Source organism: Asterias amurensis, chromosome 13, assembly GCF_032118995.1.
Source record: "Asterias amurensis chromosome 13, ASM3211899v1".
NCBI classification, from domain to species: Eukaryota; Metazoa; Echinodermata; class Asteroidea; order Forcipulatida; family Asteriidae; genus Asterias; species Asterias amurensis.
The window spans coordinates 8,553,877-8,578,323 of NC_092660.1; the positions used below are offsets into that span (position 1 = coordinate 8,553,877).

The 24,447-nt window shown below is 38.2% G+C and overlaps 2 protein-coding genes across 3 annotated transcripts in view; both read left to right on the forward strand.

Moving 5' to 3' along the window:
- Positions 1 to 3,818, forward strand: part of LOC139945921 (importin-13-like) — a 55,836-nt gene extending 52,018 nt beyond the window's left edge. The window contains exon 27 of one of the 2 annotated variants that reach the window (XM_071943437.1): positions 3,681 to 3,818. In XM_071943437.1, the coding sequence (XP_071799538.1) occupies positions 3,681 to 3,774 (94 nt within the window). In that variant the 3' untranslated portion in view covers positions 3,775 to 3,818. The remainder of the gene's footprint in view (positions 1 to 3,680) is intronic. The other variant, XM_071943438.1, reaches the window with a different exon arrangement.
- Positions 3,819 to 17,814: 13,996 nt separating this feature from the next.
- The window catches only part of LOC139945915 (uncharacterized), a 30,569-nt gene continuing 23,936 nt past the window's right edge, over positions 17,815 to 24,447 (forward strand). Inside the window, exons 1-7 of the mRNA XM_071943431.1 lie at positions 17,815 to 17,924; positions 19,583 to 19,627; positions 21,468 to 22,003; positions 22,356 to 22,557; positions 23,038 to 23,275; positions 23,598 to 23,868; positions 24,308 to 24,436. Coding sequence (XP_071799532.1) covers positions 17,879 to 17,924; positions 19,583 to 19,627; positions 21,468 to 22,003; positions 22,356 to 22,557; positions 23,038 to 23,275; positions 23,598 to 23,868; positions 24,308 to 24,436 — 1,467 coding nt within the window. The 5' untranslated portion in view covers positions 17,815 to 17,878. The remainder of the gene's footprint in view (positions 17,925 to 19,582; positions 19,628 to 21,467; positions 22,004 to 22,355; positions 22,558 to 23,037; positions 23,276 to 23,597; positions 23,869 to 24,307; positions 24,437 to 24,447) is intronic.

A 24,447-nucleotide genomic window follows, 5' to 3' on the forward strand; every position in this document is an offset into this window, starting at 1 on the left:
CTCAAGTAATGTAGTTTTCAAGAACGAAGTTATTTTCCACTAAAATATTTGACTTTGATTTTGAGACCTCAGAATTAGATTTTGGGGTCCTGAAGTCAAGCATCTGAAAGCACACAACTTCGTGTGACATGGGTGTTTTTTCTTCGACCAATTGAGCTAAATTTTTCAAATGTTTGTTATTTTGTGCATATGCTGAGATACACCAAGTGAGAAGACTGGTCTTTGACAATTACCGAAGGTGTCCAGTGTCTTTAAGTCGGATCTGCACTGGACACTATTTTGTCAAAGACTAGCCTTCACAGTTGGTGTATCTCAACATATGCATAAAATAAAAAACCTGTGAAAATTTGACCTCAATTGGTCATCGAAGTTGAAAGAAAAAACACCCATGTCACACGAAGTTGTGTTCTTTCAGATGCTTGATTTCGAGACCTCAAATTCTAAATCTGAGGTCTTGAAATCAAAATTACTTCTTTCTCGAAAACTACATTATTTCAGAGGGAGCCGTTTTTCACAATGTTTTATACTATCAACCTCTCCCCATTACTCGTTACCAAGAAAGGTTTTATGCTAATAATTATTTTGAGTAATTACCAATAGTGTCCAGAAAATACATAGCTTGGAAAATTAAGTTGGACTTTAACTCATATTGTGTCAGGAGGGTATAGTGTGTCGCAACATACATTGTATTTATCTTCAGTGTAATGTTGATTAATGTGTTATATTCTCAAGTGGTTTTTACTTCTTCTGGAGGGTCTGAATATCTATTCGATGAAAGGTCACTCAGAATAAATATGGATCTTGAGAGATCAACAACATTCTGTTTATAGGTTTTCTTGAATGTGAAGGATCTAAACAAGTATAGGACAGATTTGATTACATTGTTGTGCAGAGTATAATCATGTGGTGAATAACAAAGCAAGGGGTCGATTTCACAAGGAGTTAGGATAGTCCTATTATATATTAAAAACTTAAAGTAAGGCTAGTCCTAGAGTTAGGACGAGTAACTCATCCTAACTCGATAGAAGACTAGTCTTAACCCTTTGTGAAATCCACCCCAGGTATAAAGCAATACATGTACTTGCACTACAACCATACAACTCTTTTCAGAGAAGTCTGAGAAAAAATGGCGGGGTCTCGACTTTTCAAACAGTATACCTTGCTGTTCTCATCTTCATACGCTTTCATGGAGCTGCTTAAGCAGAAAAGATTGCTTAACAATTGTCTTCTAAGCAGATATGAGCAGGATACCAGTATAAACTGTACATGGGCCATGTCAGTCTGCCTTTTTGTGCTTAAGCAACTCTTTGAAATTGGACCCTGCTCTCAGAAATAACGCTTTTCCCCAAAAAGTTGTTGATACATGGTTGTTCCTGCAAGTTTACTGCTATAGATTTTTTGTTATTCACATTATGTTAAACTTCATTCAACTCTCCATCTGTTGACAGCTGGTAAAAATAAGTAAAAAGGGCAGACCTTATACTTGATGGTAAAAGTTTAAAATTTCCTCATAGGGTGCCTTTTATACCAAGGAGAAAATGCCCTTGCCCTTCCAAAAGCGATGCTAACAGGGCTGAAATGGATTATGCCACCAAATTTTGCTAGAAAACTTGTCACAATTGAGGTGAGCTTTTTGAGGAGGTCTCTTTTTGTGATAAGCTAAGCTCTGAAAGGCAGGTTGTTCCATTGTTAGTGGGGTACATTGTATGCAGATAGGTGTTGATATTCAGGATTGATGGGGGGGGGGGGGGGGGTAGGGGGTTCCTTTATCAATATGGTCACTTTGTATTGTGTTTTTTTTAGCATTGAGAAAGGAAATTTTCTTGTGACCTATGCAGGTATGGCATTGAGGATGTTTGCATGTTGCTGCTTGAAGAAATGAATTAAAAGAATTACTTAGCAATGTTTTGTTTTTCCCTCAGCTGGGTCTGACTGAGATCAGGGCCCAATTTCATAAAGCTGCTTAAGCACACAAAGTAGCTAAGCTAAGCTTGACAAAATTATGCTTTATACCAGATAAGAGTTACCAGCCAAACTGACCTGTCACACTTAAGTTCATGTACAATTTCTGCCGAGTATACTATGGTATAACATAGTTTTAAGCAATAACTACGAAATTGGGCTTTGATCCAAATGAGAATAGACAGTTTTTCTTGAAGAATGACAGCCCAATAATAGACTATTCATTGTTTTTAGGGCAAGGTTATTTTTGCCTATCAGAGGGCAATAATATCGTCAGCGTTTTCACGAAGTAGCACTCTACGTGCTTAAGGATTTTTTTACATTTTTATTTTTTTTACATTTCTGATGAGAATGCATGAAGACCTACAACTCCATGAAGTTTCAAAGCGCAGACAGCTTTACTTTTTAAATTAAGCTCATTAGTGTTTTCATTTTTTGCTCAAACGTGGAAATTTTGGTTTCACGAAGTAGCTACCGAACCCCTGTTTACCGTTGTAATGCATGTACACACTCGAGTCAAAGCTTGGTAAAAACGTTTTCATGCTGACCTCGTTTCAAAAAGTAATACAAAATGCTGTGTTGTGGAAAACGCAAAAAGACATATTTTGCACTTTTTTGGTTTCACGAAGTAGCACGGGTCTTCTCTCGTGTCTAGTTTAATAATTAATTATGCAAATGATTTAAAATAAGATTAATTGTTAAGTTCAAGTCATCAAGTATCTACATTGATATTTTGAAATGGAAATGCTTTGAAGTTTTGAAGGGAGGCGGGTTTCTAAAAAGTGTTCAGCTTCAGAGGCAAATGAGTTAAAATAAGATTAATTGTTAAGTTCAAGTCATCAAGTATCTACATTGATATTTTTAAATGGAAATGCTTTGAAGTTTTGAAGGGAGGCGGGTTTCTAAAAAGTGTTCAGCTTCAGAGGCCGTTTTCTTGGATTGTAATTTTTTTGCTGGTATAGCAGTGAGTGCTACTTCGTGAAAACGCTGACGATATGAAGGGCAGCATGAGGCAAATAGAAAAGGGCTGCCAAATATTTTAGCTGCTGGGCAAGGCTATTTTTTAGCCTTTGATAGGGCAACAGTATGAAGAGCAGCATGGGGCAAATAGATGGGGCACCAATATGCCAAATGTTTGGAAGGGAGAGGGAGAATTGGGTACACTTACCAGTGTGTGGAAAGAACCCCCCCCCCCCATCCTACTGAAGCCCGGTTCATACTTCCTGTGAATGCGATACGAATGTTGACGTCACATATTCGCAACGAATAATTCGCAGCAGTTGAGCTGTGTTCAACTCTCTTGGAAATATCGCTGGGAAAACAGAGTTGTGACGCCAAATTCACAACAAATTTACATCCCATTGGCAGGAAGTATGAGCCGAGCTTAAGGCTCTCTCCTCCTCCAACTAGGAACTATGGCCCACTCCCAAGTGTTGAATTCACACCCAGCTAAGAACCAAGGCCCACTTGTCACCCAACCAATACTTAAGGCCTCTCCTCACCATCTTATTACCAACGCCCACTCCTCGCCCAACTAAGAACTAAGGCTCACTCAATTAAGGACTAACCTTCTATCACACCCCACCATGGTCCCTTCCTAATGCCCCACTCCTCAGCAGGAGTCTGGCATCCCATGTGACGTATGCAAATATCAATAACCAACTTTTGTTTTTGAATTTTAAATTATAGTTGTTGATTTTGTTTTTTCTGCAAAACAGAAATCGTGTTAACAAGCGTCAAGTTCGTGATATGGTCACCGAGTTCAGTCTCATGTGTCGCGGTCTCCACGGGACGGAGTATGCCGAATATTGACTAAAATGCGCAAACTGGATCAAGAACAGCGAGTTTTCACCAGCGGATATCCTCGGTCAGTGAAATATTTTACAAATCAACAAATAAACAGCTCTCAGCTTTTCTGGAGAGCATAAAGCGGGTCAAGACAAGACTGCTCCACACATGGTTTTATGGCTGGTAACCTTTCTGAAAAGCAACTTGTAAATTTGTAAACATTTTTACAAATAAAGAGTTCTCAGCTTTTCCGGAGAGTGTAAAGTGGTTCAAGGCACGACTGCTTCACAGAAGTTTTCGAACAATCTTTTTAGAGGTGCTTTTTTTTTTTTTTAAATCAAACAATATTGCTTAACAAGTTTCATGCTAAGCAAGAACAAAGCAGGGAACCAGGCAGAAGCAGTGCACTTGGTAATGTTTTTCTGGATGGTAACCTTTCTGAAAGGCAACTTTGTTTTGTTCTTAACTTAGTTTTTCTTATGGTAAAAGTGCTTCTGAAAAATTTTACCCATGTTTTGGTTTTGAGTGAAAGGCTGTGTCTGAGTAGCTATTGCTACGGATAGATTCTTAATATGTCATCATGCGTTGAGGTATAGGATGCCCTGCCTTAGCAATACCCTTTGCAGTTGTAGTCCTAGCCAATTCGGATACTGCCATAGATCAACCAAATGTACAGTTTTGAGTTTTGAAATAAGAGATTTTCTTCTGTGATTTTCAACAACCCGAGATCAGCAACTTGGTCTTCTCTGCCAATCCCAAGATTTTTCTGTTCTTTAGTAAAATGTAGATGCTTTCATCTAATTTCTTGTCAAGTCTTGGGTTTTTTGGGGGAAAGTCTTAATTTCTGACATATTGAGCGTTAAACCAGGTGCAGGGATCAGAAATTTCTGACTATAATCCGAAGTCACACTTTTTTAAGTCTGCTTGGCTAAGAAACAAAAAATGCTGTAACCATTTTGGATTACATGACACTACATGCAACACAGTAAAAGTTTTCGCAATCTGTATTCGCATCGTCCGTGGATTGTAGCATTCAGGTAGACTGTAACTTAATAGTACAGTATTTAGAAATGTGTGGGGTGTTATAAAACAAATATTGACTACTTTTTCTCGTGCAATGGCTAAAACTATGACTCCCCGGAGCCTTCTATTTTCTCTCGGCTTCGCCTCGGGAAAATAAAACGCTGCGGGGATCACCTCAGGAGTCATAGTTTTAACCATACGTGTAGCACTTGAAGCAGTCAATATTTGTATACTAACCCCTGGGGGACTGTTCCTAAATCTCCTTTGGGTTTATAAGCTCCTGGGGTTATCAAAAGGTGGAAATGCCATAATTTCAAGAAACTTTTCAATATCTGGATTCATATTCCATTTTTTGTTTGGTAATGATGACTCTCAACCCTTTTCTAACAATGAACTCATCCAATAGTGATCAAGTCAAATGAACTTAAAACCTTAAAATGTACATTCTTTTTAAGCCTTCAAGAAAGACTCTGCTAGGGTCGGAACATCACGCAGCTAACTATTTTTTGCCTCTTTTTAAATGTCAAACTTTAACAAAAACATGGTTGCAGGACATAGACAAGAGGTCTTGAGGCTGGTGCTTATATTATAGCTGGTGACTGTAAACTTATTCTGTAATGACGAGCAAGGAAACTAGACTGCATAATGACCATGTGAATTGGATGTACTGTATGAAGGCTGTGTATGTTTGAAACAAGTGATGTGGTGTACGGCTTTGGCTTGATTACAATATATTACCATATGTCTATACTTCAACACTGCCAATGTATCCATCAGCCACAGCCAAACAATATGCACAGATTTTGCCTTCTGAAACACCCCTTCCCCTCTCCCCATCTTAAAGATACACCCAGTACACTTTTTCTTAGAGCTGTTTATAGAACCGAAAATATTGTGTAATCAATTTCTGCTGTAAAAAAAAAACAGGTGAAGAACCAGTCCTAAACTTTTGGGCCTAAGCAATCTAAAAAGGTTTGTTTATGATGAGGGTTGAAGATTCAGTTTGCCTTTTTGTTATTTACGTCCCCAACGTTAAAAAAGAGCTTAAAAAATCCATGAGCTCTCTTTGTCAACAAGTGTAAAGTCCGCCCAAATTATACTATCTTGACACCCCCTGAAATCCATAGAATCTTCCAGTTAGCCTTGAAAGTTTGATTATACTCGGGAGATACCACTTTGGAATCTAGGTGTCTTGAAATAGATTTTAACTTTTATCCACATCTGTTGTGTAAATATTTTGCAAAATAATTATTTAAACTAATCTCTTTCTTAGATAACTGGGAAATCTCTGCAAACAAAAACAGAGCGGGTGGGTTCGTTGTATAAACAACGATTATAGCTGTTTGCCAACACAATCAAATATTTTTGTGTTCCTTGCAAAAAAAATGTCCTTTCTCGATAAATCCATATATAGCTGCCAATTTCTTTTATGTACAATGTATGCTGTATTGGTTGTATACTGATACTTCGAAACTGTCTTAAACTAATTTCATCTTCAACTTCAAGGGTGTGCACATCATTTGTAAAATTGAAAATATTAATCTTCACATATTTGCACATTATACACAGTATAAAGATGGTCATAGTGGAAAACTCCCTTGAAATACTTTTGCATGAAATGCTTTAGTTTTTAAAGAAACATTTACAACAATTAGTTTTTATCTTAAAAAACTTTGTTTTTTTACAAAACAGTAAAATAAAATCTCATTTCCTTGTGCTCTAAAGACACTTGACACTATTGGTAATTACTCAGAATAGTTGTTAGCTTGAAAACTTACTGGTAACAAGCAAGATCATATAAAACATTGTGAGAAACGGCTCCCTCTGAAGTAACAAAGAGTTTGAGAAAGAGGTAATTTCTCACTCAAATATTAAAAGACCTCAGGCCTGAAGTATTTTAATAGGCATTTGAAATCACACAAATTTGTGTAACAAGGGTGTTTTTTGTTTATTTTAATGTCTTGCAACTTTGATGACCAGTTTTGCCAAAATGTTCACAGAGTTGTTATTTGATGCCTATGTTAGGATACACCAAGTGAGATTACCAAACATGTCCAGTGTCTTTAACTTCAACATTTCTTATTTCATGTATGTGTAGAGTCACATCAAGTGCGGATACTGGTCTTTTACAACTACAAATGTTGTCCATATGCTTTTAGTCATAGTGGCTGTACTGAGATTGCCTTTGATATTAAAAAAGAATTATATTTGATTGAAATAGCATTTTACCAATGAAATAATACCCCATGAAATGAAGTCATACATACATAGTTTATTTAGTTGGTTACCACACATTTTACTTAACTAACTTACCACTCATTTGTCATTAGTTAATCACAACATTTATTCAACAGCTAAGGCCAGGTCCAAACGGCAACTTTGGCTGCAGCTATGGCTAGATCAGTGCGTCTGCCTATTTTTCAACACCACCAGCAGACGCGCTGATCTAGCCGCAGCTTTAGCCAAAGTTGCCATTTTGGACAAGACCTAAGTACACTTTCATTATGACATCACATTTGCAACTCTCTCACTGGGTATTCCAATTTAGAGCTCATAATACATAGATTTAATTAAATGCATGCCTACATGTACATGTACACGTACAAAGAAAAAGATGATGCAATTTACAGAGGGATAACAAACATAAATGAACCCTGTTTTCACAAACACTGCCAAGTTACCTACATGTATTGGCACAGCACCAACTCACATTAACCACACTATGTTTAAACTACTAATTCCTAAGGTTTACAATTTCAATTTCATAACAGTTCTCAGGCTGACATATTCATTTCCTAAGATGGACAATGACAAATGTTGAGAAACTAATTTGATTAAAGGATAGACCCAAGGTCTACCTGGGCCCTCCTTACATCTTTCCCGGGCCTACCATGGGTTGTCCCCCATGTTTACAGTAGGATCAACCTAGTTCTACCTTGGTTTACCCCTGGTCCACCCTGGGTTCATCCTGGGACGAGCCACCTTGGGTTTAAACGTGGTTCATGCCCTCCTTACATCTACCCTGGGTCTACTTTGGGTTTACCCCACGTTCACCCTAGGATCAACGTGGGTCTACCTTGGTTTACCCCTGGTCCACCCTGGGTCCAAACTGGGCCCTCCTAGGTCCACCCTAGGTCTACCTTGGGTGTTTCTTGGTTTAAACCTTTGTCCAATCTTGGTCCTCTCCTTTGGTACCCATGGTCCCTCCCTGCCCTTGGTTCATCCAGGGCCCTCGTTAAGTTCACCCTATGTTTAACCCTGGGCCCCCCTAGGTCCACTCAGGCTCCCATCTGGGTTGCTCAGACTGGATTCTAACTGTGACTACCCTGGGCCCTCTATATGTCCACTCTAGATTCACACAGGGTTCTCCCTTTGTTTACCCCGGGCCTTCTCCAGTTCCATCCTGGGTTCACACTGGGTTCTCCCTGGTTTACGCATTGCTATTACTACTCGAGGTCCACTCTATACCCATACTTGTTCCACTTTAGGTCATCCTTTTTCCACCTTGGTCTATCCTTGTTCCACCTTAGGTCTATCCTTGTTCCACCTTAGGTCTATCCTTGTTCCACCTTAGGTCTATCCTTATTCCACCTTGGGTCTATCCTTATTCCACCTTAGGTCTATCCTTATTCCACCTTAGGTCTATCCTTGTTCCACCTTAGGTCTATCCTTGTTCCACCTTAGGTCTATCCTTGTTCCACCTTAGGTCTATCCTTGTTCCACCTTAGGTCTATCCTTGTTCCACCTTAGGTCTATCCTTGTTCCACCTTAGGTCTATCCTTGTTCCACCTTAGGTATATCCTTATTCCACCTTAGGTCTATCCTTGTTCCACTTTAGGTCTATCCTTGTTCCACCTTAGGTCTATCCTTATTCCACCTTAGGTCTATCCTTGTTCCACCTTAGGTATATCCTTATTCCACCTTAGGTCTATCCTTGTTCCACCTTAGGTCTATCCTTGTTTCACATTGGGTTTACCCTTGGTTCACCCTGGATCTTAACTTTGGATCCATTTTGGGATGCTCAGTTCACCCTTCTTGAGATATAGTGAACACACATTCATATGACACTATTGGGTTTGGGTAAATGTGTCTATATACACCCAAACCAAACAGTGCACTTATAATAGGGAGGTTTACATGTAGCTGCGAGCAAATACGTAAACGTGAACGTCAGAAAATGTTGTAAGAATTTCACGCTTTAAGCATACGTGAAGTAACCATATCTCACGTAAGTTCATCTGTGCAGATGACATACTGAGCATGAAATAAGCCCAAAGTGGTGACACCACCTAGAAACGAAACAATTTTCTGACGCTCACGTTCACGTTGTTGCTTACTTAACGTGCAACTAAACTTCCCTATTATAATGTCCACCATTTTACCTCAAAAAAGGCTAATGGATCCACTTGCACCTTTTTAAATGTGAATTTTTTTAAGTTATTTAATTTCAATCTAATATCAGTATTTGTAACTTTTCCAACAAAGGTATGATACATCATTGATTTTTATGGGAGAAGACATTCAAGCAACTCCTTTGGTTCAAATAAATGCACACAATCCTTCCATCAATACTATATGTTTTGTCATTTTGGGAGTCAATAATGTTGCATGAAGACGCTGCTCATCTCACAGTGTGCGTGTATCGCCTAAAATGCGCATTGTCGAATCGGACTACCAAAATTGGCGTAACCACAGAACAAAGATGTATTGTGGATGATGGCATCAGGTAGAAGTCAATATCAGGGCCAAATTTCATAGAGCTGCTTAAGCAGAAAATATTTCCTAACATTTTTCTGCTCAGCACAACTAAGTGATAATACACATCGGTGTATGGGTAAAACCAAAACTAAGCAGGATACCGGTTACATTTTTGTACATGTAAAATGGTATTTTAGCTGCTAACCTTAATAAGCATAGTATGGTTGTGCTTAGCAACTTTATATATTTAGCAGCTCTATGAAATTGAGACATGGGGCCAATTTATGAATAAAACAGCATTTCTCAAGTAAAAATTATTGCTTGGGACACTTTTTCAAATCAAGAGTAAGCTTCTATAATGTCACAATTTTTGTTATCAAATCATGTATCATATCTTTACAGAAAGAATAGATTTGGTGTCCTAACGTTTAACATTGCTTAACAATTATTTATGTTTAACTTATTTGTTTAAGCAGAATGGCCCTGTTTGGGTATTTTTATTGCTTTTGTTTATAATGCTTATGTTACAGTCAATACACCACAAGTTTTTTATTTGTAATAATTAAACACAATAACTTTTCTTTTTTTAGTTTTAATGTTATTGATTCTACAGCAGGTAACCATAATAATATATTTATGTCATTAAAACTCAATGCATGGTTTAATTAACATCATTATTTCTCACTTGTGTTGGTTTTTTTGGTGTTGTCGATTTTAGTTTTTACCTCGCTGTTAAATAACATTAATTTGGCCTATCCCCTCGTATTTGGTGCCATCGCTGACGTCAAATATAAGACCCCTTGGGTATGATGTCACACTCTCAAAAAGGAGAATTTTTGTGCACTGAAACCCTTTTCTGGGGCTCTCAAATATGTCTAATATAGAATATTTTGAGGGTAAACAACATTGATTGATGAGCTTGGCTCTCTGTTTTCTCCTTTTTAAGTCGGGTGCACCCTTAGGGACAAACAAACGGCATTACCCACGGCATACCACACGTTGAATCAGACGCATCTTCTTGATCTAAAATGATTGTCAAGTTTTATCTCTCAGAAAGCTTCCTCAGGGCTCCCAACTCCGCCTGAAAACCTGACCTGGGAACAATACCGTTTTGTTTATTGCAATGTTGGGTGCGTGTGTTCCTGCCCTGATATGGAGTTACAGATTGAATAGCCAATGGGTATATAATTAACCCTGCCTGGTTGAATAGCCATGGGTTATAACATCAACAACACCCCGCTTCCAAAATGTGGTAATATATGTCTCCCCAAAATAGAATAATTGATATAAACAGGCATTAATCGCATGCTCCATGATTTAACTAATATTAAAACCTCGGTGCATACTTGCATAACTAAGGGGTTGGGCGCGTACCCCCGCCCCACAGCTATGACATTGCCCATTTACCCACTCCCATATTTGGACTTTTAAGATGAAAAAAATTACATAAATTATGAGAGTTTATGCGGTACTTCCAGCGAAACTAGTTTTGAGAACAATGCATTTGTTTTTAACCCCACGGCAATAATGTCATAGAAAATTGTATAAGACGTAAACAGAGCGCTGAAATACTTCCAGTTTTTTAAAGTAGTTTTACACTTAGACAATGTCGTTGTTTTTACCCCCACTACATATAATCTTACTAACAGAGCAAATTGTGCTGAAGGAAATTGGTAATTTTTGTGTAGTAAACTTCCTTTTTGGACCGGAGGGAAAGCTAAAATTTGGGTCAGCTCTACAACTTTGTGTGGCCGCTGCACTATTTTTGCACCGATTTTACCTTTATTTTTGAATAATATAAAGTGTTCCGTGGTATCTCTGGGAGACCCAATTTTTCGGCTTTTAAATACTAATTACTCTAACTTTTATATTTAGAGCAATTTTTTATTATTATATAAGCTTGTTTATATAAGTCAACAATTATTATACTAATAGTTGTTAGCTTATAGTATACACATAATGAATGTTTATGAGTGCAATGGTGCGAATATGTTCATGAGTTGAAAGATGGAATGTTCTATTAAATGAGGCGGAGCCGAGTTGAATGGAACATTCCAGCTTTAAACGAATGAACATATTCGCACCATTGCACGAATGAAAAACATTCATTATTTGTTTTATAATCCAAGTAGATCTTTGTCATTTTGATTGAAAGATACAACTTTCAAAACAAACAAAGCGTAGGCCTACAATTTTTAATTGTAGAAGCCGAATGCTAGTAGTTTTACTCAGGGGCGTCAATCCGTATTGAAGTGTGGGGGGGGACATAACATTTACGGCGTGGGGTCCGGGGCCCGCTTTAGGGCCCCGGATTTTTTTTTTAGCCCATAGATGCTCTCTGGTGCAATCTAGTGAATCTGAGGGGTGATGTTCCCCCTCTCAGATGTTGGAATTATTTAATGCCTATTTTTAAGCTATGGTGCACCTATTCTTGCTATCATGGTTATTGTACCTAAAAAGCAACTCAATTATAGCTTCGTTATATCAATATTGTTTCTGCATTCTAATGCTCAGACGGCGTTTCATCCCTATCATCACCAGACCAAAGACACAAGTTTTATGGGGCAAATCTCTCAGAATGGAACAGAACATCTGTAAAATGTGAGCAGCAGTAGAACCTTTTGGGTTGACAACATCTTTAAGTGCGGATCTATGAACCATGTTTTTGGGGGAAAATCTGTTAAAGAGTGAGCTCAGGTGCGAAATCTTTACGGCATGGGTCCGGGCCCGCTTAAGGGCCCGGGAAAATTTTGCATTCTAGATGCTCTGTGGTGCAATCTTAGGCCAATAAGAGGCATACAGAACGGAACAGAACATCTGTAAAATGTGAGCAGCAGTAAAACTTTTGGGTTGACAACATCTTCAAGTGCGGATCTATGAACCAAGTTTTAGGGGAAAATACTGTCAAATAGTGAGCACGTGAGTGTGAAACTTTTACGGCATGGGTCCGGGCCCGCTCAAGGGCCCGGGAAAATTTTGTATTTTTAGATGCTCTGTAGTGCAATCTTTAGGCCATTTAGCGGCCAAATGGCAAACGAAACAGAACAATGAGCTGTGTGAATATTTGTGTTCCAGTGCTCCACAATTTCTCAGTGCAAAACACGATTTTCATAATAAAGGTGGTCAAACGACACGGGGAACATTGATACTGTGTCCCCCACCCTTCGAAAATTGGATGGGATGGGGTGGGGTAGGGGTGGGGTACACATCCCTTCCACTCTTTCAAGGGGGAGGTGCAAATCTGTCAACGATGGAGCATGCGTGTGAGAAGCCTTTACGGCTCGGGGTGCGGGCCAGATTAAGGGCTCGGGGTGTGGGCCCGATTAAGGGCCCGGGAAAATTTTGCATTTTAGATACTCTGTGATGCAATCTAGGGCCAATTTTGAGAAGGGATATTGTGTCATCCTTTGCCCACAGGATTAATGCCCATATAGGGACACAGGGTTTCGTCTTACACATTGCAAACTTGGGCTTCGTGATAAAGGTGGTCAAAAAGGTGGGGGGGGGGGGGGGACATTTGATATTGTGTCCCCCACCCTCCAAAAGGTGGGGGGGACATGTCCCCCTGTCCCCCCCCCCCCCCTGATTGACGCCCATGGTTTTACTAATATGCCTTGCAGTAACACTGCTGAGTTACCAAAGACACGCGCACGCAGTGATGTTTCTACTCAGCTTTTTCGTTCCATCCGAAAAGTACCATTGCACGCTGGCAGCGTGCAATGGTACTTTTCGGATGGAACGAAAAAGCACGGTGAGTGACTCAGCGTGCAATGGTACTTTTATTTGCTATCACGTGACGGACAATCCTCCAATCAAATGGCAAGGATCTGCTTGGGTGTTATATAAATGGCAATAAAACCCATCCCAATTGGCTGTTGGAACTATTCAGGATAAAGATCTATACATAAATAGTTCTCAGTTCTCACTACAAACTAAAATAAAACGTTGGTTACTTTTCTCGATGTGTTTTTAATGGATGAAAACCGATGTGACATAGACAATTAAATTTAGAGCTAACATTGTTTCTGATATCGGTAATTATACTTATAGTTGTTAGCTTATAGGTGACTCTACAAAAATCATCCGAACTGTTGGAACTATTCAAAATAAAAGGTCTAAACTAACATACAGCATTTACAACGCGATGGGCAAAACACAATTTTATGTACAATGCAATTAATCTATTATACCTCTTCACGAACTTTTGTAAATCAAAATATACGCTTAAATGACCCGTACAACATCAATGGAAAACTTTCGAAGGGGCACGAAGACAAATGGGGCATGGCAACGGAGGCAATGACTCCCGTGGCTCTGATGTGTAAAGAACTGAATTGAAAGAACACAACAGTAAGAACCAGGGATAGAAAAACGACTAAATGAAAATAAAGAACAGAAAACACAACATAACTAAAATGAAAGTCAGAAACTATTCCAAGAACAATGCGAACTTTTAGAACAAAAAAAGAAAGACATTGGGCCGTATAAAAAAACAACCATTGTACTATTGCGTGTGGATAGTTTGTCACACAATGGTATTTGATAACCAGAGTTCATCTCCACAAAGATATTTCACTACAATCTTGTCAATGCTGAGCTGTCAGATTTGCTTGTTATGAAATCATCATTATCAGTGTAACTTTGGATATTCTGAGATTGCATCTAAACGCGGACACCAAACACAAAACGTAGACTTTGATCAAATCAAATAATATAATATTATAAAGTATCGTGAGGCCAAATTTGGCTATCTTGTAAATCACGTAGGTATGCATTGATTAGCAATAATATAGGATCAAAGGTATTCTTTCGCAACTTGGTGCAAATCTCAAGGTGGTTATTTTATGTCCGTTTGAAAAGTTTATACCTGGAATGTACCTGCCAGATTTCTGAGTTGTTGCTAGTAAAATTCTATATATTAATGCTTATAACTGATTCTTTCAATAGTAAATCATCCTGTGGTTTTATTTCCACTTTCCAACCGACCTGTGAAAACTTCTGGTCCTGTTTTTAGCGAAAACGCCGGATCTGAAAATAGTACATGGTACTATTACTGTTGTTGGGCCCTTTGTATGTTCATTTACTGTATATTTCGACTGCACAAATTGAAATTATAAATTGTTGTTACCAATAAACTTTTAAAAAAATTAAAGTTCACTTTTTAAGGCCATCCCTTTAAAAATATACGAAAATATACACTGCAATCATTCTAACGAGTTATTATTAGTCGACGTTTCGATGCTTTGATCGTCTTCGTTGAGAGGAAGAAAATAACAACCCACGGTGACCAGTGCCCAATTTAATTTACCCTGCAAGTACAAAACATTGCTTAGCACAGAGTAGTATTACTTAGCAGAAACAGCCTACCAGTCCAAATTGTATTATTATTATGTTTGGTGCCCGACTCCATTTTTGCTCAGCAAAGATTAATTTGTGCTTTTGACTGCTGCGGAGGCGTTCATAGAATAGGCCCACTGACCGAAACGTGAAGTTGGATCACTCGGACATCACTTGGTCATTATCAGATTATCAGCACTTTATAAGACCCAACATACGTCCAAGCTGTGGAAAAGTTCGTTCTATCATCTTATTCAACTGAAAGCAGTGGGAAATTCCCTCACGGTTTTCACTGTTGCAAGCATCAAGATTTTAATTTCGCAAGATCAAATGTTTTACTCATTTCTTAAAGACCAAATAGAGCGCCAGGCAAAGAAAATGTTGAGGGAAGTTTTCAACCATAGTCATCTTACACCATGTGCAAATTTGTGAACCATGCTGTAAAAACTATTAAAACAACATTGCGTCCACAACTGCCGAGAACAAAAGAGCAAAATGTTGACGAATTTAAGCTGTCGGACAGCACTTAGAAAACTATTGTTGACTGGCCAGCAAAATGATTCAAAACTGCATTTTTTTTCTTTAAAATAACCCACACACACAATGGACAAGATTTCACTGTATATAATATGGCCTTTTTGAGAATAGTAATATGGCTATAATATAGCATATTATGCCCAGTCAAGTTAGTTATCGCGAAGTAACATTTTGGAAGCACATTTTGTCCCCATAAGTGATGTAATCGATCTATAAATAGGCCCCACATGACTTTGTATTCTTTCTGTTTTCGTAAACAATCTCTGATTGAAAACAATTGATGTCTTTGTCCTGAGATATGCCTACTTTTGTTTGAACTTGGTAGTGTATAGCTTTCTGTTATGACAATTTTTTTAAACAATTTTAAAGGCACCTGACCATATTGGTAAATACTCAAAATAATTGTTAGCATAAAAACATACTTGGTAAAGAGCAATGGAGAGCTGTTGATGTATAAAACAGTGTGAGAAACGGCTCCCTCTGAAGTAAACGTAGTCTTTGAGAATGAGGTTAATTCTCACTCAAATATTCAAAGATTTCATGCCTGAATCCTTTTATTAGTATGGGCATAGAATTTGTGCATGAATCCTTATAATAAAGGCATTTGAAAGAACACAAATTCGTGCAACAAGGGTGTTTTTCTGTCATTATTCTCTTGCAATTTCGATGACTAATTGAGTAAAACATTGGCACATGTTATGCATATTAAAGGATAGGCTTACATCAAGTGTGAATTCTGGTCAATTGCCAAAAGTGCTCAGTTCCTTTGATGAGCTCGACCCTGTTTATCATCAACATTTATCACCCATCAAATACGTAATTTATAAAATCTGCAGTGTTTACCAGATATTAACTTCAAATAAGTGTAAGGATTTCGTAAGAATAAATCAGGAAAGAAAGAAAAAAATTAAGCCTTTGTCTTAAGAACAATTACAATGTTTTTCTTGTCTTTGTTACGCGTAATTTGTTTTCCCCGGATTTTGTGTAATACCGTAAGCTGTCCACGCGTATAAGCGCCGGTGATTGGCTACTGGGGTCATATCACGAGCACACGGCGTGCCCCTGCAGAGAATTGATCGCTAAACTTGACCCTAACAAACTTTTTGAAATTCTGAATAGAGCGATGGTAATTAGCGTCCATGCCCAACTGCATTCCGTTATGAAGCTTGTAATATAGCACCCCAACAACACCGTTTCGTTTGTTTGTGCTATTGAAAGTGTCCTCTGTTGTAAACTACATTTAAGAGCTGCAAAATATGTGAAGAAACGAATAATTTCAAACGTTGTACTTCACAATGCATAGATAAAACAATGACCCATTGGTAGGCCTGCCTCTAGACTTCGGCCCTTTCTCTACGGTTGGTTTTCTCTTTCTACGCGTCTTTCTTTAAGGTGGCGTACTGTTGTTTGTTTGCTTGTTTGTTTATTTAGATGATCTTCCCGACAAAGGAACTCAGATAGTGTCAGTATGCAACTCACAATGGGAATATAACGCGAAGACAGCAACAACATAACAGGGAGCGCCATTTCAAAAATAACACTGCGATACAAATTTCATGAACAATTCACAGTGACGACAAACTAGCCCGTACATAATTTCATAATCAGTAGGAATTTATTCCTCCATGGTTTAATGAGCTTTGGTGGTGGGGTTTATATTTGCAAGATGGTGTAGTAGGCCTACAGCCTTTGATAAATCGTAGAGCAAGGGCCAGGTCACCCCAATGGAAATAAGTATAGCTATTGACCGTTTGGTTATCCTCGTATAAAGTGTGTAAGAAAAGAGAGAAGCAAACGAAAACCTAAGCAAGCAAGCAGACAAACAAACAAAACAAACAAACAACCAATTCGTTTATAAAACATGGAGACTTCCCATTCTTCATTCTTACCAGATGGCCAACGTAAATTAATTGGCGCTAAAATTGTGAACAATACGATGCATACAGTGACTTTAATGACGGGGTGCCGTCCGGATACAACCGGGTAAACTTGTGAAAAGTCGTTTGTGACTTTGTCATCCCGCTTTATGTATCATCATGACTTCAATATTGTCACATTGTTCCTAGAATGTTCTAATATTGCATAACCCAGTGTTACCTCATCAATTGTCCTTCTTACAAAAGTGTTAATTATGAAAAAGGGATCGTACTCAAGGGCGAAACAAAAATGTCCACTCAGCAGATCAAAGGTGAAAGACTAGACTAAGTCTAATCTTTCTCCAAAGTTGCGTCAACACCACTTTAGGGATGTCCCAGGCAATCGAGGAAAGCCTTTGCTCAGTAACAGTTCTCTGATTGGTCGGTTGCCATGAATAGCTAATTATAACTGTCAACTTAGTGGGTGCATGACTTGGGATCATGATCTCGGAGCGGGGGGTTTCTATTCATTATGCAAGGCACAGATTTACATGTTTTTATCTGAGCAGTGAATTTCTCTCGAGGTCAGGATTTTTGATAAGGAGGGATATATAAAGGCTGGGAGTGCAGTGGAAGCTTCAAAGTAAATCTATTTTGGTGACTATTGGAGCCTCAAGATGAGATTTTGCGTATTGCTCCTGACGGTAGCCAGTGCCTTGGCCTGTGAGTATTCAATTATATTTACACTTCAACATTTATCGTTCATTCGTTTTTACCTAGCATTTCATCAATTATTATTGCATTCTTTAATAGTTTCAAAACAATCTCAAGATTTTTAATACCTCAATTCCAACATTAATTTTTCATGTGTTCTGATGTTCCAAAGTTATATACTCTGGATGATTTTATTTCTGTGTTTAACCTGCTGAATTGGTTTGCAAATTAGACTGAGAAAGTTTCCTTGTATGTACGTATTTATAATCAATAGGCCTACCAACAAGAGATGCTTTCGTCTTATAATGATTATGAATTAGCTGTAGTTTTTCATTGGTAACAAAAATACGTCTGTTCTTTTTTGAACGGAAGGGAATTCCAAAGCGATTATTCAGTGTAGTTTTTATTTTCCTCCAGTTGTTGAATGTATTTTATTCACTAGCAGTCTGTTCTGAAGGTAACAAAACACGGTTCCATGCCTACTTGGAAGATAGACATACAATTTTGGGGTACGCGTGATTGAATGCAAGTAATGCTGGTCGTTGGCTGAAATGAAATTTTATTTGACCTATCCTGTCGGCTGACAAAATTTCTCATGTGAAACCTCTGTAAACTGAAACCAAATGCAAATTTAACCGATGACTTACAAAAATGCACCTTTGTCCAGGTCCCGCCAGCGAAACTTGTTCATGGACAAAGAAGCTCTCTAAACTTGTTTACATCTCACAGCTGACTGTCAAAAGCAGCATTGCCCAATCCCGTCAAGTATACACGTACTGCGCATGCTCAAATGTATTGTATGCTAATTAGGTTATTCCAAGTTGAGTGCTCTGCGGGGGAGAAGCGGAAATATTATTTTGTTGTGTGGGTGAGAGGTTCTCGCAATAGTTTATTCCTCTGGGATATTGGGTAATAAGAAGTTCTTGCTCGCTCAACAACTGAACCCTGGATTTCTTGACGGATGTTTCAGGGAAAATGTTTATCTTTACAGCAATAAAGTGATCGAGCTTGGCTGGAAAAAAACAAAGCAATAAAACTGTCATGAAAAGTCCAAACTGGAGCGGGAATAATAATGAATATATTTTACCCAAACTTGGTTTCGAAACAGCCAAAGTTTAATCTTTCGTTTACCGTTAATAGGCCTACATGTGTGAAGAGTTTATTAATTTGTGAAACAATAAGAATGGAAAGGGAAACAATAACAACAACATTAAACTTAGAGTATGAACAACAAGATACAGTTTCTTTGTTTCTTTTAACTTGACTTGAAACAAGTTTTGTTAATGTAATGAGCCAGGAAACTTTTCCATGATTTAGTTACCTGAGCTCTGATCTGAATTTATTTAGGTCTCCAACCTTGATCTGAAGATGCACGATCCCTTAATTTAATTTATAAAATTACTTTCAGTTTTGGTAGAACTCAAAAAAAGATTTAGTTATTTGCATTTTACCTGCTCAGAATTAAACTATGTCTTCAACTTTCAACTGAAGATGCATGTTCCCTTAGTTGAATTTATAATGTCACTGTCAGTGTTGAGAGAACTTGATAAATATATAAGCCTAACTTATGAAGTCAGTGCAGTATACCGTAGATTATGTTGAGAAATATTAGTATAGAAAATTCTGGTGCTCATGTATTGATAATCGTTGTTAATTTTCTTATGCAGGGCCCGTACAGTGGTCGGAAACCGACGAACAATGTCCTCCCATGAGTAAGTGAAGTTATTTTTTTTTCTCTTTTAATTATCAGTGACTTAAGTTTCAATTTCAAATTTATTTTTTTAAGAAAATAAATTGCTTGTTTTAAATCTTAAGTGTTACTCATTTATGGAACTAACAACCCATAAAATGCCTTAGGTAGGTGATGAGTTTGCATGAGCTGTTAAAAACCTGGGTTTTTTTTTCCTTGTGATTTTGTTTTTACTCTTTGATCGATACAAGCTTTCACAGAATGCAAAACGAAACTGCCTAACAAATAAGGATCTAAACGTTGACTTATCTCTCCAGCTTCAATTTCAAACAAAGCCATTGTTTGGAAGGCTGGTATGTCGAAACCAGCTGGTTTGATTTTAGAACAATGGTGTTACCCTTCCCGTTGTTTTCATACCATTTCCAGGGTTCTACAATTATAGGTTTTTTAACCTAACTTGTTTCGCTTTAGTTTACCTCAAAGATCACCTTGATAACCTCTCTGGAGGATTTCGAAATTGTTGAAAGCCCACCCCTGCCTTGTCATTGTACATCAAAACAATTATCTTGCATTGTACATCACTTTGGCTTAAGGCAGGTGTTGCATAGATACAATTAACCAAGTTGTGTTTACTTACTGATAATATTATCACATTGAGCTCTGGCGCTCTGTTGGCGAGTTTGCCTTGATTCCAAAAGTCACAATCAGATAGTTAAACACAATGACCAATAAAGTTAATGAGTTAGTGAAGCTTTTAATATAACTGTTGTACTCTTATCACAAGTTGACTGAAAAGATTTATGCAAATGTATACCCAAGAGTTGGGGGTTAGGGTGATTTTGCAGATTTGGAATTATCAATTGTGTGGCTCTGTATTTCGCAATGCCTGGAAAGGGTTACGCAAAGGTTGGGAGCAATTCCCTTTGACTTTTAGACTTTGCTATTTATAACAATATAAGTTATTTCTTGACTACCAAAAACTCTTTAAAATTATATGCACTTGTGGTTTTTAATTTCCATTTTATATTCCCTTTTTTAAAGTATTTTTTAAATATACTTACTTTTTTGTTGGGGAACAGAGAGTGCTGCCACTGTTTTTTTCCCAGATTTTTTTTTTAGAGAAAAAAAGTGTCTAAAGAACAAGTGGCAGCAAAACCAGTTAAAGTTCAACTAAATTGTTTCCCCCAAACAATGGATTCACCTCTAAAGTCTGCTGACACCTTTACATTCCAAAAAGCCTTTAATAAGTAAGCTATACAAAAACAAAAACAACCAACCTATTTTGTTTTTTTTATTTGGGTTTTGTTTGTGTGAGTCCTTCTTTGGAATGTGTTGTTGCAGAATAACAAAACTCCTCAGGTTTCAAAAGACTTGAAGGAATAGTTGTGTCTCATGACGCACCATATGCTCCATTTACCTGATAAAGGGGAAGCTTTAAAAACAAATTGAGGAGTTTTTCAAGCTATAACTATTACCCAACATATTCTTCTGGCATTATGGTCCCCCCTTTTACCATAGAGGTGGATCCCCTCAATTGTTTCTCTAAAGAAACAATAAACTTGTTTCACAACTACAGGAACAACAATCCAAAGTTTTACTGATCATTTTATTGATGGTCATGAAAAGCTTTATTTGTGTCTTTCTGTAGATTGACAGAAAAACTTTTTGTTAAACCTTTTCTTATTTTTTATGTCATACAGGCTAGAAACAATTTACTTATGCAGTTACTTTGTAAAGATTCCATAACTACCACAACACAATGTTTTACTGATAATTTATTTATAAGCAATTACCATGAAAAGCTCGTTTGTGTGTTTGTGTACCTTCTTTAAAAACCGCTTGTTCAAACTTGTGTCTTGCAGGCGACAGGCTCTTCGAGTCCGGCTCGAGCTACCTCCTTAAATACGACGCATCTGTCACCACCCTCATCCAGGGGACCAGTCATGAGGTCACAGGAATGAACGTCGACTGTGACGTCTTAATAGAGGCAACGTCGGATTGCATGTTGGTCTTATCCACCGAAAAATGCAACCTGAAGAACGTTGAGGGACAACGCTTGCTGAACAGCAAGCAGTTCTCCCAGGACATGAGTGCCCACAAAACCATCTTGAAAATGGACAATGGTAGAGTGTTGGAAATCCTCGCACACGAGGACGAACCTCTTTACATTCTTAACATCAAGAGGGGTATCATCTCCACTCTCCAGTACGACTTGAGAGAAGACCAAGTGGTTGAACAGACCACCGTCAACGGAAACTGTACCTCACAGCGCACTGTCATTGACCGTTCAAGACCTGGCCGTGTCCAAGAAGTGTCCATCACAACCGATCTCAACAACTGCACCAGACCCCAACAGAAGGTCGTTACATTGTCTCCAACTTCGTTCCTTACCGGTGTTGTAAGTGTTTTATTTAGATTTTATGAGTAGAACCAAATCTATATTGATACCTCACCATGCAATGCCTCAAATCCCATATAATGTGTGTGGATTCAAAACAAAACAAAGCAAAATATGTAAGGCAATAACAATCCAAATATCAGATCTGGGAAGAGAATTCAACTGTAAAAAGGAAATACAAATTTGCTGCTCCCTTTGTGGGATGAGAAGTCAAAGGTGTAATCACCACCTCTTTTTCAACTCAGTGCTCCATAAATGTCGGCACTTAACATCTTTTCAAGATGATCTGTTGTGTACTTTATGAAGTGACACTATTTGTAATCACCTTTTTGTGCATCTTCTTTTTTTACAGCAAGTCGCCGACAAGTTCATCAACTCCACCAGGGTATGTAGCTACGAGCTGAGAGATGAGAATGTCAAGAAGGTCAACTGTTTCGAGAGCCACGTCTTCAACCCATTCAGCTACGATGGAGTGCGCGGAGTCCAGACATTCATCCAGCAAGAGCTTAAGTTCAAGGAAAAGGGAAAGATCAACAGCGTCTTGAAGCTGAAGGGTGAGGTTTTTTTTATAAGTTAACTAAACCACCAAATATTCTCTGATGTTGAAGTTTTTCTCACTTTGTTATTCTTGTAACAATCTTCTTTTCGAGAAAAACCAGCAAATGTTTGAAGACAAACAAACAATAGTTAAAGGTGTCTTTTACGCTGTTACAACTACCTTGAAAACAATTCAGGGCTTGAATTTATGGTTGAGAGAGCAAAGCCAATTTCATTTTGCAAGGGGCACTTCTGTTGGGAAAATCTTCAAGTCTATAGGAAACTTTACAATGGTATCAAGGCCATGGCCCCTGTGACCTCTTTGTTATTCAAGGCCTGCAAATATCTTGATAATAATAATAATAGTAACATGCATTTATATATTGCTTAATACAAGGTTTCTAAGCGCTGAGATGCTTTTGTTGAGATTTCTCTAAACTACATGAAGCATACAAATAAACGAATTTTCACATGTTCCTTCCCGTTGCCCTCAACAGACAACTTGATAAAGAAGAACTTGACTTTTGAGTTTGAGGAACAGCAGGAATCTGCTCATGATGACCGTACTCATGCCGAAGCCATCCTGGCCGAGCTTGTAAAGGGCTCCCTCGAGGAAACTCAGATGGACAGTGCTCGCCTCTTTGGAGAGTTTGTTGTCAGCATCCGTACCTTGAACTACGAGACTTTGAAAGCGCTTTTCGATGGAGTCCGAACCAGAGAGGTTGAACTTGAAAAGTGAGTAGGAATTGCAAAAATGTTGTTCATAATATGTTTAAACTGTAGATGTATTTTTCTGACTAAACAGTAAATAATAATGAAACCTGAATATCTCCAAAAATACATCCAAAAGTCTCCATCAAAATTAGTATGTGAGACATATTCTAAGAAAAAAGAAGACGACTACTTTTGGTTTTATTGATGAAAAGTACCTGAAGATGCATTGAACAAAACACGCTGGCGGAAAACACAATCAAGTCTTGTGTGAAACATGTTTACTGAGGATGTTTTTTTTTTTTACATTAAGTAGTAATTTTAATGTTTCCTTGCCCCGTTACAGGACTTACATGTACGATGCCCTCCTCCAGTGCGGCAGTGTCCCATGCTTCAAGGTGATGAATGATCTCGTCATTGATGAGTCAGTCCCATCTCCAATCTCCGATGCCATCATGTACATCATGGCTTTCCGTCAGTTCCCACCTCTGACCCTCATTGAGGAGAGTCTGAGAGTTGCTCACGTCCACAAGAGGCAGTCTGTTCTCCTTCCCCTCAGCATCATGGTCCATAACTACTACATCCAACAGGAGGAGACCCTGAAGGTTGCTCGCAAGGTGAGGAAAAATTCCCTAAGGGGTTTCTTGTAAATAATGTCTCCTGACGATGACTAGAGCAAGCTAGTCGAAATGTTAAGACCAACTTAAGAACTGACTCCGTGGTAGTACAGTTATCTACGATCCTATTAGCTAAAGTAGTAGCCTATTTTCTTTACCATGCCAGGGTAATAGTAAATAAGCAGGACAGTTCTTTTCAGAACTGAGAAGTCTCCGGAACACCCAAACACTCTACTCCGTGGTAGTAAAATAAAGCAAGACATTTCTCTAAGAACAAACTCTACCTTACCTTGTGTGCCTTAGATGATTATAAGATTGCCAAGGTGATTTTTAATTTTGACACAACCTTTGCTTTGCAATTAAGATTGATATACACCAAAAGATAAATTTTAGCTTACAATAAATTGATAAAATATTTTGCTTTTTTTACTTCTTGCAGCTTCCCGATCCCCTGAAGGAGACAATCCGTATGGTCCGTGACATGCTCGGCAGAGATTGCTCCACACCCGATGAGATCCAAGGAGAAAGGAGAGTTGAGAACAACCGTCTTGTCCTCCTCGCCCTGAAGGTACGTAAGAC